At 43.7% G+C, this 17,474-nt stretch overlaps 1 protein-coding gene across 2 annotated transcripts in view; it reads right to left on the bottom strand.

Annotated features, from left to right (window-relative positions):
- LOC143788476 (putative oxidoreductase ZK1290.5) overlaps nt 1-17,474 on the bottom strand; it is a 181,987-nt gene that overhangs the window by 55,456 nt on the left and 109,057 nt on the right. For both annotated transcript variants that reach the window (XM_077278171.1, XM_077278170.1), the window contains exons 6-7: nt 6,688-6,870; nt 2,721-2,780 (exon numbers count right to left, since the gene is read on the bottom strand). In XM_077278171.1, the coding sequence (XP_077134286.1) occupies nt 2,721-2,780; nt 6,688-6,870 (243 nt within the window). The remainder of the gene's footprint in view (nt 1-2,720; nt 2,781-6,687; nt 6,871-17,474) is intronic.

The following is a 17,474-nucleotide window of genomic DNA, read 5'->3' as shown; positions in this document are numbered from 1 at the left end:
ATAAGTGGGCGGTCACGTCACAACAAGTATGCTTTCATGCCACCATAAGCTTAATAGATTCTCATCCGCTCCTTTAAATAGAGTTAGGACTCATTTCCACTGGCGAGGAAAACGGACGAGTGCAATCCGATAAAAAATCGGATTGCACTCGGACCAATGTTATTCAATAGGTGTCTTTTCATTTGCAATTTTTTTCTCAGCCGAAATCGGACTGAGAAAAAAATCGCAGCATGCTGCGTATTGCTGCGATTCTCGGACGAGACTCGCCAATGCAAGTCAATGGGTGCGAGAAAAAAATCGCACAGCACTCGCACCATGCGAGTTCTGTCCGATTTTTACGCACCGGAGTCCTTTGAAAAGCAGGTAATTCAGCGCGGTGTACAGTAAAATCACACTGACAGGTTAGAATAGACTAGATATATACACATAGAATAGGTATATATACATATATATATATGTCAGTGAGACACCTATATATATATTTATATTTAATGCAGCGCAAGATAGCATAAAAGCCGCTAATTCAATTGCCGGCTTTTCATTTCTCCTTCACAAACCCGACATGATATGAGACATGGTTTACATACAGTAAACCATCTCATATCCCCCTTTTTTTTGCATATTCCACACTACTAATGTTAGTAGTGTGTATGTGCAAAATTTCGGCGCTGTAGCTATTAAATTTAAGGGTTAATTCGCGGAAAAAATTGGCGTGGGCTCATATGACCTCGAGCGTGGGAAAAAGTTCCCAGGCTGCTGTTCATGAGGACATCCACCAGGGGGCGCATCACCGCGACTGAAGGAAACTATAGGTCATTGACCTACATTTCCTTCATTCGCCGGGGCTTACAGGCACGGAGCACAGCTGCATTAGCAGAGCTCCTGCTTGTAAAATATTTTAACCCCTTCAGATGGATTACCTCGTGGGACGTGACAGGTCATCTGAAGGTATGTATATTGTTGGTTTATTATTTTTCCAAGCGAGGGTGTTCCGGATGGATTGAGAGAGCAATAAAATATTAAAACAACCTGTGTGTTTATTTCATTAAAATACTTTTTAATCATGTGTGTGTGTTTTTTTAACCCTTTCATACAATTGGATTAATAATGGATAGGTGTCATAATTGACGGCTCTCCATTATTAATCTGGCTTAATGTCACCTTACAATAGCAAGGTGGCATTAACCCTTCATTACCCCATATCCCACCGCTACACGGGAGTGGGAAGAGAGTGGCCAAGTGCCAGAATAGGCGCATCTTCCAGATGTGCCTTTTCTGGGGTGGCTGGGGGCAGATGTTTTTAGCCACGGGGGGGCCAATAACCATGGACCCTCTCCTGGCTATTAATATCTGCCCTCAGTCACTGGCTTTACCACTCTGGCGGAGAAAATTGCGCGGGAGCCCACGCCAATTTTTTCCGCGAATTAACCCTTAAATTTAATAGCTACAGCGCCGAAATTTTGCACATACACACTACTAACATTAGAAGTGTGGAATATGCAAAAAAAAGGGGGATATGAGATGGTTTACTGTATGTAAATCATGTGTCATATCCTGTCGGGTATGGGAAGGAGAAATGAAAAGCCGGCAATTGAATTAGCGGCTTTAATGCTATCTTGCGCTGCATTAAATATAAATATACATATATAGGTGTCTCACTGACATATATATATGTATATATACCTATTCTATGTGTATACTGTATATCTACTCTATTCTAACCTGTCAGTGTGATTTTACTGTACACAGCACTGATTTGCCGGCTTTTCAAAGGACACCGGTGCGTACAAATCGGACAGTAATACGGATGTCATACGGATGATGCGATTAAAAATCGCATTGCACTCGCATGACACTCGCATGACAATCGCATACGCTACATCCCTTTTTTCGGTCCAGATTACGGACCGATTTGTCTCTCGCCAGTGGAAATGAGCCCTTATAGAAGAAAGCGGAAGAGAATCTAGGAGGCATTTGACCACAAGTATGCAAATTGCAATCTTGCAATCATGTTCCTGTACACTTGCTCTGAAAGTCAGCGAGAATCCTGACAGTGTGTGCAGTGCACACTCTAACGATTTAGCAAGTTACCGTCACAGAGAGCGACTGTAGAAATTTCTCTTGAGCCGGAAAACCTACTTTAGGGTATGATCACACTGGTGTACAGCATGCAATGATTCCCCGTGCAAGAGAATCGGATGCTATAAGCAAATGACCCTCGGCTGCGAGCGTGAGCCGAGTGTCGTCTTACTGTGATCTGATCCTCTGTGAGTCGGCGTGTATCGGGCTACACTCGGATTATATATTTTGCAGCACCCATAGACCTGTGCGTAGGTGCGTGCCATCTGATATACGCTGCCCATCGCAGCATTCAGCGATTTTCTTCTCTAGTCGGCACTGCTCCATGATAGCATTGGTGCGAGAGCTATCCGATGAAACATCAGGCAGCGCACACCCGAGTTACATGCTGGCTACTCGCCAGTGTGAACGACCCCTTAAAGTAACTTTCTAGTGTCTAACACTGCATGTAGTGAGCCGATATAATGATTCTTATGAATTTCGTGGCTCACAATTACGAGCGGATTGAATACGAGACCTAATGGAAGAGTTGCTGTATGCAAAAGCCTAACACTGCAAAGAATTTATTTTTTGGGCACCAAAATTTTTAGAAAGTCACATATTGTACAATCATGTCCGTGATCAGTAGTTTGCAGCCTTACCTGGCAATTCTCCTGGATTCTGCTCTCTTTCGTTGACTTTGGGATGGTGACGACACCATTCTAAGAAGTATAAAGAATGTTACAATAAGCACTTCCCTAGTAATCACAAGTGTGTAATGTCATCATCATATCTGAGTGGATCTATATAGGAACACACACGCTCATTATTAGAGATCAGTTATACTGATGGCTTCTGGTGAGATCATAAATGACATAAGAATGCCCTTCTAAAAACGCTTTATTATCCGATGCATTATTAATGGTTTCCTTATTTCATACAGATGCATCTCTCTATAGATTTTAATGTTTGTTTTTCATCTGTAACATTTTTTTCCATAAATCAATAGTACATGTGAAAATAAGCAACTTTGTAATATTCCTTATCAGTGAAATTAGCTTCTTTCTCTTCCTGGACTGATCTTTCATTCTCAATATTCTCAATTTACAATCAAAATCTGACTGACATAAATACATAGTTCCCTATTATAAAGACAGGAGATGGCAGCTAGTGCTCATAATGTTCTATGGAGAGGGGAGGAGTTTCAGGCAGACACAGACATTCCGCTGCAGGTTTTCCTGGTACTACAGATACACTTTATATGTGACCATATTCTATTCACCCGTTTGACCCATTGACTAATATTAACTTTCTATTTAGGTCATTTTGGGTTAGTATTTGTAAGCCAAATCTAATATGGGTCCAAAACACGACAGAGGAGCATCTCATTATAGATTATTCTTGTTTATGCTTCCTAACTATTATTACTGTGGCGATAGTAATAGTTAATTATTACTGCTGCAAAGTACTGCCATGTGTAAGAATGGCTTTTGCTGACTTATCTTGCTTTATGGCAGATCTTAAGGAGAACTTATCACTTGATTCATGCTGTACAAACCACGGACAGCATGATTCAAGGCCAGGCAGCGTGACTGCAGGTACGTATGTTTTACTCTGAAGAGCTCCAGTTTGTGTTTTTTCTTAAATCATACTTTAAAGATCCGACCACAAGAGACGAGATAGACCTGAAGCGCCTTCTGCCCATCCTGCTGATACTTCTGCCCATCCTGCTGATACTTCTGCCCATCCTGCTGATACTTCTGCCCATCCTGCTGATACTTCTGCCCATCCTGCTGATGCTTTTGCCCATCCTGCTTTGGCTTCTGCACATCCTGCTGCGGCTTTTGCCCATTTTGCTCTGGCTTCTGCTCCTCCTGCTGCTGCTACTGTCCATCCTGCTGCTTCTGCCCATCCTGCTGCCACTTCTGTCCATCCTGCTGTGACTTCTGCCCATCCTGCTTTGGCTTCTGCCTATCCTGATGCGGCTTCTGCCTATCCTGCTGCGGCTCTCTGCCCATCCTGCTGTGACTTCTGCTCATCCTGCTGCGGCTTGTGCTCATCCTGCTGCAGCTTCTGCCCATTCTGCTTTGGCTTCTGCTCATCCTGCTGCGGATCTCTGTCCATCCTGCTGCGGCTTGTGCTCATCCTGCTGCAGCTTCTGCCCATCCTGCTTTGGCTTGTGCTCATCCTGCTGCGGCTCTCTGTCCATCCTGCTTTGGCTTCTGCACATCCTGCTGCCGCTACTGCCCATCCTGCTGCCGCTACTGCCCATCCTGCTGCGGATTCTGCCCATCCTGCTGCCGATTCTGCCCATCCTGCTGTGACTTCTGCTCATCCTGCTGCGGCTTGTGCTCATCCTGCTGCAGCTTCTGCCCATCCTGCTTTGGCTTGTGCTCATCCTGCTGTGGCTCTCTGTCCATCCTGCTGCGGCTCTCTGTCCATCCTGCTTTGGCTTCTGCCCATCCTGCTGCCGTTACTGCCCATCCTGCTGCGGATTCTGCCCATCCTGCTGTGGCTCTCTGTCCATCCGGCTGTGGCTTCTGCTCATCCTGCTGCGGCTCTCTGTCCATCCTGCTGCGGCTTCTGCACATCCTGCTGCCGCTACTGTCCATCCTGCTGCGGATTCTGCCCATCCTGCTAACGATTCTGCCCATCCTGCTGTGACTTCTGCTCATCCTGCTGCGGCTTGTGCTCATCCTGCTGCAGCTTCTGCCCATCCTGCTTTGGCTTCTGCTCATCCTGCTGCGGCTCTCTGTCCATCCTGCTGCGGCTTGTGCTCATCCTGCTGTAGCTTCTGCCCATCCTGCTTTGGCTTGTGCTCATCTGCTGCGGCTCTGTGTCCATCCTGCTGCGGCTTCTACCCATCCTGCTGCGGCTCCCTGTCCATCCTGCTTTGGCTTCTGCACATCCTGCTGACGCTACTGCCCATCCTGCTGCGGATTCTGCCCATCCTGCTGCGGCTCTCTGTCCATCCTGCTGTGGCTTCTGCTCATCCTGCTGCGGCTCTCTGTCCATCCTGCTGCGGCTTCTGCACATCCTGCTGCCGCTACTGTCCATCCTGCTGCGGATTCTGCCCATCCTGCTGCGGCTCTCTGTCCATCCTGCTGCGGCTTCTGCTCATCCTGCTGCGGCTCTCTGTCCATCCTGCTGCGGCTTCTGCTTATCCTGCTGCGGCTTCTGCTCATCCTGCTGCCGCAACTGTCCATCCTGCTGTGGCTTCTGCTTATCCTGCTGCCGCTACTGTCCATCCTGCTGCGGCTCTCTGTCCATCCTGCTGTGGCTTCTGCTCATCCTGCTGCCGCTACTGTCCATTCTGCTGCGGCTCTCTGCTTATCCTGCTCCCGCTTTTGCCCATCTTGCTGCAGGTGACTCACAATTCTTTTCCGTGCATCTATAAGTAGAGACTTGTCAATCACCGGGAGCAGGGCAGGGGTAAGCCAGCCGGGGGCTCATGGTCTCTCTCTCGAACAGATCTTTAAACTATAATTTCTCTGAACGCCCCAGCAACCATGCAGCCAGACTCTGACCAACACTGTTTGGACAGCATGAATCAAGTGACAGACGCCTACATGATTGAAAGTCGGAGGCTCCCAGGAGGAATAAAATTCACTTTCTCCAGGTAGCCGCTCTTTCAGTACGTTGACTGGGGGTCTTGGACTGTTTCTACATAGAGCAGAGAAAAGAGAAGCATTTACTGGGTAGAATATGATGACTGCAATACATTAAGCTTTGATATAAGTGTTTTATTTAATAGCACCGTTTTGGTTTGCACTGCTCTGCTACTGATTACATATCTGATTAAGGAAACATTGATGGAGATACCTTATGTACAGGATATTAATAAACAAAATTGGGGATATCAATTAACATTGACCAGGATATCTATTACTTTCTTACTTATACCCCAGTTACTGTCTAGGGAAGTTATTATATGGGATATATGGACTATGACATCATCTTGTATTGTAACATGCATGATCTGAATTTGGACCTGTATCCAATCTGCTATCCCTATGCTTTTCCTAGTTTTAGGTACAGTAGGACCCAATAGGGACAGTCAATGCTGGGGGCGCCATTTACGCTATTTAGGGTGCAAACCTCCGCAGGTAGGGATTGTTCTTAGGGCCTGGCTAGGGCTTTGTAGAGACAGGTTCTTGTTTCGCTACTTTTTGCTTTACCCAGAGTTTACCTATTCACATTAGTTAGATTTGGTTTTGATTATTCTTGGTGTGTTTATTACAATTATCATTTTTAAGGAATATTTAATACATTTTTGCTGTGAAACGTGTAAATAAATATCCTCCTAGATGTTTCGGCATTCACATATCAAATAAGAGTTCATAAGGAAAATGTATAAAATGGGTGAAACGTTAATGTGAAACACTTGCCCACAGCAACCAGATTTTACTTTAGTGTCTCTTTTGATCTGAATGGTTGTTGAGACAAATTCTTCAACTTTTTCCTTGCCTTTGTTTAACAAATTTTCCCTCACTTTTAACAACTGTGAATTTATAAATCAGGGGATAAAACTGTTATTTTGACTCGCTCCATAAGATTGGAAATCTATAGTTGACATCTTTATTGCTAATCCCTGATAAAACGTCACTTATATGAGACAAATGACGTTACCTGGATGCTCCAACGTATACAAATTTGAGCTGGTGTCTTCCCATACTGTTTTGCGAGCCTCAGAATAACTGGATGTGTCAGTGCTTGGCCCTTTGCCAGAGGACAGTATCCTCCAAATACAATATGATTTTTCTTACAATATTCCACCAGCTCCTGTGGCCTCTGAAAAGGGTGATATTCAACCTGTGGAAAGAACAGCAACAAAGAATCACATTTTTATAGCAAGTGATCAAACCAGATTAATATTAAATGGTGAACATGAATGCTTCTCTCTGTGCAAGCTAAATGTTTATTATTTTCAAAAACTTTACTAAAACAGCAATCACCTGACAAGAGCATTCTACGGAGAATGCTCACATCATTTGTAATATTTTCCATCGCCAACAGCCTTCCAATTTACATTTATATTGGAGATTTCATACATATATTTATAAAGGTACTTTATATTTATAAAGAATGCTTCCTTCATTTCACTCCTTAAAATTGAAATTGCAACACCCAGAAGGAAAAGTCGTGGAGTTCTGGAAATCACAGGATCAACATACTTGTTAATAGTATCCAAATTATGATAAAATGAAAACAAAAATTTCAAAAAATCTCGATTTATTTACTATTGAGTATGATACATGCACTTACATGACTTGGTTGCTTTCAATGAGTTTATTAATAATTATCTGAGGAATGTTCTGCCACCCTGAATGCAATTGGGCACATCATCAAAATCCACTGCTGGCAGCTTGTTTTGCAATGGCAAAGCCAATGACATCCCAGATGTATTAGATTGGAGACTGCTCACAGTAGCACCCATAATATGTAAACTGTCATTGTCATGTTAATAAAACAGCTACTGGAACACTTTAAAGAAATGGCTGAATCGATGTTCAAGACCAAAACATTGTATCACTGAACTGTTAGTGTACCCGGAATGAAGACTACAGGAGATAGGCTATTGTACATTATGCCACCTCACACCATAATTCCAGGAGTAGGATCAGTGTGATATATTCCCCAGTGAAGTCCTCTTCTCGTCAGATTCCAAAATTGGCACCGAATGATTTATTCTGTACTGCAAGTGAAATTGGACATCACAAACCAGGAATTGAAGCACAGGGGAGATCATTTGCATATTCCTGGTGCATTCTGGTAAGAGTGAAGTGTCGCCGTGAGTCTTAGGGTCTTTAGGTGTAGCAGGATCGAGCTGCTCGAAAGAAATCGTCAAACCAGGAATTGAAACTGGAAGGAAATAATTTTCATATTCCTGGTGCATTCTGGGAAGACTGAAAAGTTGCCTTGAGTCTGAGAATCTTTGGATGGAGTTGGATTGAGCTGCTTTACGGCGATTCCACAGAAATTCGTTTTATTCAACATGGAGAAGGAGATTACCCATTTGGTGTGCTGTAATGTGTGCTATATACAGTATGTACAGACTTGCCAAAGGAAAAGACAAACTTTACATGCCAGAAATGCAAGCTTGTGACTCTGTTAGAGGAAAAGGTGCAATGTCTTTAGGAGAGAATAGCTACACTGAAGCTCATCAAAGAAGATGAGGATTTCCTTGACAGAGCAGAAAAACCTCTTCAGAATGTTGCAAGAGAAGAATTTTTCAGTAACCTAATGACATAACTTCAGAATGTTCGAATATACCCGCAGAACAAGAGAAACGGAAGCATGTTCTTGCCCCTTCTTTAGGCAAAACATGAATATACTGTATTTTTCGGATTAGAAGACGCACCAGACCATAATACGCAACCCAAATTTTCTGAAGGAAAATAGGGGAAACAAAATGTGTCAAATGGGGGTCAGTCTTTGTCCGAATTCAGCTTACCAGGGAAAGGATCGGCACAGGTGGAGGAGTGGTCTCAGGGGTCGTTCGGTGGTCCTGCTGGTGCGGTGGCCTCCGGGAAATCCCATCCCAGGCTGGTGTGGTGGCGGTGCTCTGTGTGTTGGTGGTGCTCTGTGGGGTGGCTGTGCTCTGTGGGGGGCTGTGCTCTGTGGGGTAGCTGCGCTCTGTGCTGGGGCAGCAGCGCTCTGTGCTGGGGTGGCAGCGCTCTGTGGTGTGGCGGCAGCGGGGGTTCTGTGCTGTGTGGGGGCTCTGCCGGCATTTCATCAAAGCCTGGAGACCCCCCGAAGCTCTGTTGCTACGATGCAGTGACTTCCGGGAAAATCGCTGTCAGGGGCGGCGCATGCTCAGATTCAGATCTCGGCAACGAGGCCACCGCATTGCAGCAACGGAGCTGTGGGGTCCTCCGGGCTTTGACGAAATACCGGCGGAGCCCCCTACCCAGCACAGAGCCCCGCCAGTGCCGCACCACAGAGCACCGCCACCGCAGCACCACAGCCGCACCAGCCTGGGAAGGGAGGCTGCATCAGGACCACCACCACAGGGACCACCACCACAGGATTTGTAAGTATAGTCTGCCCATAAGTCGCACCCCCATTTCCCCAAAAAACTTTTTGGGAAAAAGGTGCGTCTTGTGGTCCGAAAAATATGGTACCTATGCGTTTCAAAGCAGTTGTTACCCCTTCTTCAGGCAGAACTTTTATACATATGCACATACACAAATCACCATAAGGTGTTAGCACAACATTGGGCTTTGAGCTACATGTCCAGCTATAGGTGCTTCATTGACTTCACACCACTGTTCTCAAAGACTATCACTTTTGAAGCTCAAGATGGAAATGGAGGCTAGGTTAGAGGTCTATCCTCTTCAGTGATGAGCCCTGCTTTTGTCTTGGATGCAATGATAGCCAGAGATTGGTCTGGAGGCTACACAGGCAAAGAGACAAAGAGGCCTTCACGAAGGAAGGTGGAAATGTCCCAGGAGCTGTTTTTCAACACGATAATGCCAGGCTATATATTGCTTGTGCTACTGAAAGCAGCCTGCCTGACCTAAACTTGATAAAATGGACTACAGCGTCTGCGGACTTCTTTCCAATGGAGCACATCTGTGAGTTGATTGGTTGGCAATTGTAAAGGGAGCTGCCAGCAGCGGACCTTGATAATTTGCAATCCCAAGAGTATTCAGCATGGCAGAACATTCCTCAGACAACCATTATTAACCTCATTGTTTGCTGCTAAGCTGTGAAAGTGCGGAGATTTCTGCAAGTGGCACTCATACTCAATGCTGAATAAATTGAGATGTTTTGAAAAACATGCTTCCATTTTTCCAACATGTGCATGTCATTAACAAGTCTAATAATTTTTCTAATTTTTTTTAAATACTTCCACAAATTCTCCTTCTTTGTGTTGCACATTCACTGTTGACGAGTATACATCGTGATGTCTACACTCTTCTCCATGCTTATTACTAACACATTTAAAGTGTGAAATGTGATTTTAAGCCATAGAAAATAATAATGTATTGAATCAAAACCGAGTTCCTGGGAGCCTAATGCCTTTGCGGGACACACACATCCACATTAGCAATTCATAGCACAACACTTGCAAAAAAATGAGGTTAAGGGACAACTGGGTCATTCCTCTCTCCATTCACAGGCTCTCCTGACATGCTTTGTCCTTTGTAGAAGCCACTTCATTCTGAAATTGAAAAGTCTCCTCCATCCACCCTGGAGCCACAAAATAAAACTCCAGAACAGTTTGTCCCCATCGGTAGCCCAAAAATCAGAGCGCACAATAAGTTGAGAGGCTTGGACAGGCTGCGAGGGAGACAACTGGATGACAAGTTTGGAAAGATAAAGACAACCAAGCGGATTAGGGGGAGGAAAACAGAAATGAGGGGGAAAAGAGAAAGGAGTGGGAAAAGAGAGAGCGTTCCCACAGAGAGGGAGCACACAATGCAGGGTAGGAAAAACACATTCACTCAAAAGCTTTCACCCCGTGGAGGCAACAAAAGAATGACTGTGGTTACATATATAGTATACATTGTGCTGGTGTTTACATAATCTCATGACACTATTCACCAGGTTTAGAGCATAGTCTTCCATAGCACAAATCATAACAATAACTTTCCCCCTGCCGTCATGAACAAAGTACGAAGAATTATCCAGCATGACCAAGGTCAGAGGCACATCAAGTAACTAAGTGCTGCGGCTAGAAAAATGGCCAACCCTACACTCTCCATTTAATACATTTCCTGCTGTCCTGCGGATCATGTCCGCTGATAAAATAAGGCAGCAATCCATCCTATTGGTGGTGCCTTCAACTCTTTTGCATATTTCTTTCCTTAAAGGGAATTTGGCAGCAGGATTTCACCCCAAATATATTTATATACACATGTAGCTCTTTCAAAGTCAAGTCCAGCAATACCGTTACATGGCCAGTCCGTTCCTCTGTTACTGAGAAATCAGAGTTTGAATTGATTTGTAAATTAGGTTGAAGATCTACTGAAGATCTAAAGCCTGTCACTCTATTACTATTATTATCTACTCTGTAGCTCTATTCCCCACCCAGCACGGCATCCTCTTACTGATGGCTCCTTTACCTGAAGTCACAAAGCCCAAAGGCTGTTAGTGAAGCAGGAGGAGGTGGTGCTGGGAGAGGAGTAGAGCTGGAGTGACACAGGCTTCAGATCTACCATAGCTCTTCAGCCTCATTTGTATATCAATTCAAACGCTGAATGAAAAAAAGAATACCAATAACAATGGACCATTAAAGGGAACCTGTCAGGTCGTATAACACTATTAACCTACAAATATAGGGTTAATCTGCAGGTTAATAACTTTATGAAGGTGTTGGGATGCTGTGCTGAAAGTGCTGCACTTAGTGGAAAATTAACTTTATTTCTCCTGGGAGCCGCTGCACAGTCCAGCTCCAGACACAGCTCACAGCACTGGCACAAGTCCCTAACTCCAGCTCATTACAGGGGTGCCCTGTCTATGATTTCAATCAATTTTTAACCATAAATGGGTCCATACTTGTAACTAATTATTATTTTTATAACAAGTTCTTTTACAATGCTTAACCCTAGATATCACGGGCATTCCGCTAGAGAGGAGATCATGTCAGAGCCCAAGTTTGTAGATATCACGAGTCGGTCTGGACAAAAGAGAAGAGTTTCTGGAAATGACCAGGAAATTACAGCTTGGATTGGTGAAGCACACTGTACAATTATACAAGATGTAAGATTGTTTTTTCAGTTTACAATTCTAATAGAATCGTGTCTCAAGTCTGAAACTTGCTTCGTGTCTAAGATAGATTTCGAAAATCGCCAATATTAGATACAATTCCAACTGGTGTATTTTATCCCTAATGTTAACTTACTAAGTAAATATTATTAGGGAAAGTAATTCATTTTGCTGGTTTATGATTCACTCAGGTATCTAATAGGTTAAACATCTGCTGGAGAGAAAGAAGCGGACACTGAAGTATCTCCTGTATCTTCTATATGCCCCAGATGTCTCTCCAAAGGGTTGACCCATCTCACATCTTTTACCACATCATTACCTACCACCAAAAAGTAAGACGGCTATCCTAAATTATTGCAACTTCTAAACTTCTCACGTGCTGCTTCTATGCTCTGTAATGTAGTGTTTTGTTGGATCATCAGACTTGCTCTTTGAGGATCTTTCAAAAAATGTTTAAGTCTAGATCACGCAAAGTCATTATTGCCCTCTACTCCACTTTGGTCAGACCTCATCTGGAATACTGTGTCCAGTTTTGGGCACCACATTTTAAAAAAGACATCAACAAACTGGAGCAAGTTCAGAGAAGAGCGACCAGAATGGTGACCGGTCTGCAAACCATGTCCTATGAGGAACGGTTACAGGATTTGATGTTTAGCTTGCAAAAAAGAAGACTGAGAGGAGACTTAATAGCTGTCTACAAATATCTCAAGGGCTGTCACATTGTAGAGGGATCATCTTTATTCTCATTTGCACAAGGAAAGACTAGAAGCAATGGGATGGAACTGAATGGGAGGAGACACAGATTAGATATTAGAAAAAACTTTTTGACAGTCAGGGTGATCAATGAGTGGAACAGGCTGCCACGAGAGGTGGTGAGTTCTCCTTCCATGGAAGTTTTCATACAGAGGCTGGACAGACATCTGTCTGGGATGATTTAGTGAATCCTGCTTTGAGCAGGGGGGTGGATCTAATGACCCAGGAGGTCCGTTCCAACTCTACCATTCTATGATTCTATGAATTTGTGCTGGACACACGATGTAATAGTGGCTGCAGAGAGGAATACAACTCTTTTTTATATATTTTGCTTCTTCATTGAGGAGATATTAGCAAAGTATTTGACACCAAATAAGTTAACTCTAGTTAAGTCTAGGTGGGTGTTATCAGATAGTTTTTACTGGGGGTGTGTACCTCGTCAACCTTATGAGCTGTTATCTGGTAATGCCCATTGGACTTAAAACTTAATTCATTAGGTAAGAAATATTTGATTGCAAATATCCAAATGTATAAGAAGAGAGGAACGCACTCACCGGGCAGGTAAAATCCAATCCTTTATTGAAGCATGGATAAACTTAGCAGGGAGGGGAGTGGAGGGTGACGGACCGTCACCCTCCACTCCCCTCCCTGCTAAGTTTATCCATGCTTCAATAAAGGATTGGATTTTACCTGCCCGGTGAGTGCGTTCCTCTCTTCTTATACATTTGGATATTTATGGTCTTGTTTTCCTTGGATACTGCACCACTGGAGCTGCCGTATGGGACTCTCAGCATTATTTTTGTTTGTTATGCTAGGTGGTTAGTTTGGCTGCAGCTGTGCGGAGGTGATCTCTTTTTTCTTTTTCTCTGGATTTGATTGCAAATATCTTCGCAACAGAGAGGCAAAATAAAAAAAAAGGTCTTGAGGATGATCCCTCTACTATCTTCTTATAAATGTGCCACTGCTATATACTGTTAAATGTTGTGTCCGACCGGGCAGAACTGCTCCAGATCATGGTCAGCACTAACCACAGCACCTGGCTGACAAGCATAAGTCACTTATGATAAGTGAGTATTCAGTTACATCAGCAGGGGCTCACCAAGGAGGAGTGGAAGGGGGAAAATTACTTAATGTAATCTAGACTCTATGCTTCTCTTAGCACATCCCAGAACTGTGTTTGACTTTTTTCCTGCAGCATCACACTGTTTACTCATGTGCAGTCTGTGATCTTTTAGTATACCCAAGTCTTTTTCACACATGCTGTTGCTTAGTTCTATTCCTCAGGCTCTGTAGATGTAATTTTCGTTTTTCTTGCCCAGATGTAGAATCTTGTATTTCTCTGTTAAATACCATTCTATTAGTCGCTGCCCATTGTTCAAGCTTAGCTAGATCCTTCTGAATCCTAATCTGTCTTCCCTAGTGTTTAATTCATATGTAAATGAGGAGGCTACAGTGCACCCTTAGGCCATGTGCACACGTTCAGGATTTTTCGCGTTTTTTCGCTATAAAAACGTGATAAAAACGCGAAAAAAACGCTTACATATGCCTCCTATTATTTTAAGTGTATTCCGCATTTTTTGTGCAAATGTTGCGATTTTTTCCGCGAAAAAATCGCATCGCGGAAAAAAAAGCAACATGTTCATTAAAAATGCGGAATTGCGGGGATTCCGCACACCTAGGAGTGCATTGATCTGCTTACTTCCCGCACGGGGCTGTGCACACCATGCGGGAAGTAAGCAGATTATGTGCGGTTGGTACCCAGGGTGGACGAGAGGAGACTCTCCTCCACGGACTGGGCACCATATAATTGGTCAAAAAAAAAAGAATTAAAATAAAAAATAGTCCTATACTCACCCTCGATGTCTTCCCGCCTCACCGCTGCATGCTGCCGCTTCGGTTTCTGTAGCTGGTGTGCGGTGAAGGACCTGCCGATGACGTCACTGTCTTGTGATTGGTCGTGAGCGGTCATGTGACCGCTCACGTGACCGCTCACATGACCGCGACGTCATGGAAGGTCCTGCGCGCACAGCAGCTATAGGAAGAGGAACGGACACCGCTGAGGAGATGTCTGGGTGAGTATAAGCATTTTTTTTATTTTTTTTATTATTTTTAAACATTCTATCTTTTACTATAGATGCTGCATAAGCTGCATCTATAGTAAAAAGTTGTTCACACTTGTCAAACAGTATGTTTGACAAGTGTGACCAACCTGTCAGTCAGTTTTCCAAGCGATGCTACAGATCGCTTGGAAAACTTTAGCATTCTACAAGCTAATTACGCTTGCAGAATGCTAAAAAAACCGCAAAAAAAACGGAAAAAAAGCAAAAAAAAAATGCGGATTTCTTGCAGAAAATTTCCGGTTTTCTTCAGGAAATTTCTGCAAGAAATCCTGAACGTGTGCACATGGCCTTAGACTGGCCAAGAGTTTGGTGCACCCTTATGTCTCCTCGTTTGCATATTGGAGCCCTTCCACCGCTTCTAATAAATGGTAGTCACTTCCCAGTGCGAGAGCTGTCTGGATACTGCTGGCGTGTGTGCACATTCTCCTCACTGTCTCCTTTTTTCTGGCGCCACTCGCTGGGTGTTCTAGTGCAGCATGGCATTAGAAGAAAAGAGACAGGGAGGAGAACGCGTACAGCCGCACGCATGTAGGCAGATAGTGATTGCTCTGGGAAGCGAGCACGGTTAATCAGAAGTGGAGCAAGAGTCCCAAAATTCAAATAAGGAGACAAGGGTGCACCGAAGCCCCCTCATTTACATATGAATTTAAAGTTATTTTCTCAGGCACTGTACCAGTAGCAGGTATAGTGTTAGTATGGTTGTTATAGAGGCTAAGTCCCCTACAACACTATATAGGCCATTTAAGATGCATTTTGATGGACTCCCTTTAAGGGTGCCCTGTGGTAACAAATACCCTCCAATAAGGTTAACTATAATAAAGGCCAGAGTGCTGGATACACATACTGTATGTCTAACCTCAAGTGTGCGGCTTAAATTCACAAGTTAAATAGTTTGTCACAGCATGGAAACTCCCATTACTAGGTAAAAATAAACACATTCGGGTGGAGACTCCTCCCTTGTCCTATCATACTGGTGTACTGACAGGGTTATTTTCGGTACCCATAGAGCACAAGATGATCTGGCTTGCCTCGGTTCACAACATGCCCTCTCCATTCTAGAGTGTGTGTCTCCAACAGTGCCGACATATCTGTCATACGATGACTGGTGTGTCATGGTTACATTTAGCGGAGAGACGTGAAAGATTGTAGACGCAAACGGGTAAATTACATAATAATGGGGCTGTTGGCAGAAGAGTACAAGAGTAAAATCTGTGTACTGGATCAGTCAAAGAGTGTGAAGAAGAAATGTGCCAAAACAACGCGAAAGGCATAGAATTCACATCTGGAGAAAAACAACCAGCATAATCCGAATATCTTGAGAGACCAATGGATCAAGGGTATGTTAACCGAACCTCTCATCAAAGAGGCAGTAATGATATAAAAATAGAGCAGGGGCTAATTATATGTAGTGGTAATTATAAGTAGTGGGGTTTGATTAGGAGGAGGAGCGGGTGAGGAGAAGGAACCCAAATAGATCACTAATTTATATGGACAAAGAGACCCCGAGACAGACTAGAACACAGCCAGTTTAGCAGCCTGAATCCCACCAACTGGCTTTCAGATACGGACTTCATGAGTAAGGTAACTTAAGAAGAGAAATTCATCATCTGCCACACCCAATGGGTGATATATAATGCCATGTGCTCATATTGCCTCGAATACGTGGGGAAAACATGAAGTGAGGAGAAGAATTTGGTATCACGTTGGTGATATCACACAAAGGGGACACATTCCTGGTTAGACAAATAAATCTGATACACGGGGAGGCTGTTTATTTATATCCCGGATGGATGTGCTGATATACTTCCTTTTCCTTCTCTTTTGTCATATCACTTTACGGTATTTAGAGAGGAGGTTATCTACATAGACTATAAGGGATATCCAGGGCCTCCTTACAGTCAACATAGATTTGGGGTGTCACATTCTAAAGGGATTCCTGGGGATTATTAGATAACCTCTGACCCTTCTACTTGTTTCTCGGCAGTGATGCCCTATGATATGATAGTACGTAAAAGAATCGCGTCCACCGGCAGGAGCGTTCAGTGGAAAAAGGAAGAACAGACAGGTAGTTATCAAGTATTTACAGATAAGCTTTTTGTTACGTAGGGATAAAAGAAAACAGTCCTGGATAACCCTTTTAACATTTATGTGCTGAACTGGTCTGTACCAATCCTCACACAACATCTGCGGGTAAAGGACAGATCAGACAACAGTCAACATTGGTATTGTTCTGGCATACCAATCTACCAATATCGTCTATCCGGAGAGGATACATGATTACGGGGTGTAGGGGGCGCGCAGTTGAACTTTACAAGTTGTTGTCCAATGATCTCACTGTTGAGTAATTGGAAAGGAATTTACAGAAATAATAACATGCGGAAAACAGTCAGGAGCAGCCAACATTAAACATTTCTTTCCCAGTAATACGGAAAGCTGGTCATTTCCTGCTTCGTATCTTTAGTACACGTTGTCTCAACTAACGACAATGGTGTGAAAACAATGAGTTGGCTGGGGCTCAAGGAAAATGGGGACTCTCCTATAACAAGAGGAGTTAGAGGAAGATTGCCGTCATCAGGAGAGGCCAGGAAAAACTGGAGGACCTGAAAGGGAAACCTAGTTCTGTAGAAAACTCCCAAACCTCCGTACAATTACAAAACAGGAAACCCATTAAATTTCTGGACATTGAGCCACAAAAAGTCTTAAAACATTTCATAAACACATCCCTGAAGTATATCCACTGAAGACAATGTCATCATCATCTTAGCATGAACTTCCAATGAGAAATTTCGCCTCCTCACCATGAACTTGAACTTTTTCAGTTTCAGTTCT

The sequence above is a fragment of the Ranitomeya variabilis genome, chromosome 8 (genome assembly GCF_051348905.1).
Source record: "Ranitomeya variabilis isolate aRanVar5 chromosome 8, aRanVar5.hap1, whole genome shotgun sequence".
In the NCBI taxonomy this organism is placed as follows: domain Eukaryota; kingdom Metazoa; phylum Chordata; class Amphibia; order Anura; family Dendrobatidae; genus Ranitomeya; species Ranitomeya variabilis.
This window is presented reverse-complemented; position numbering and strand designations above follow the sequence as displayed.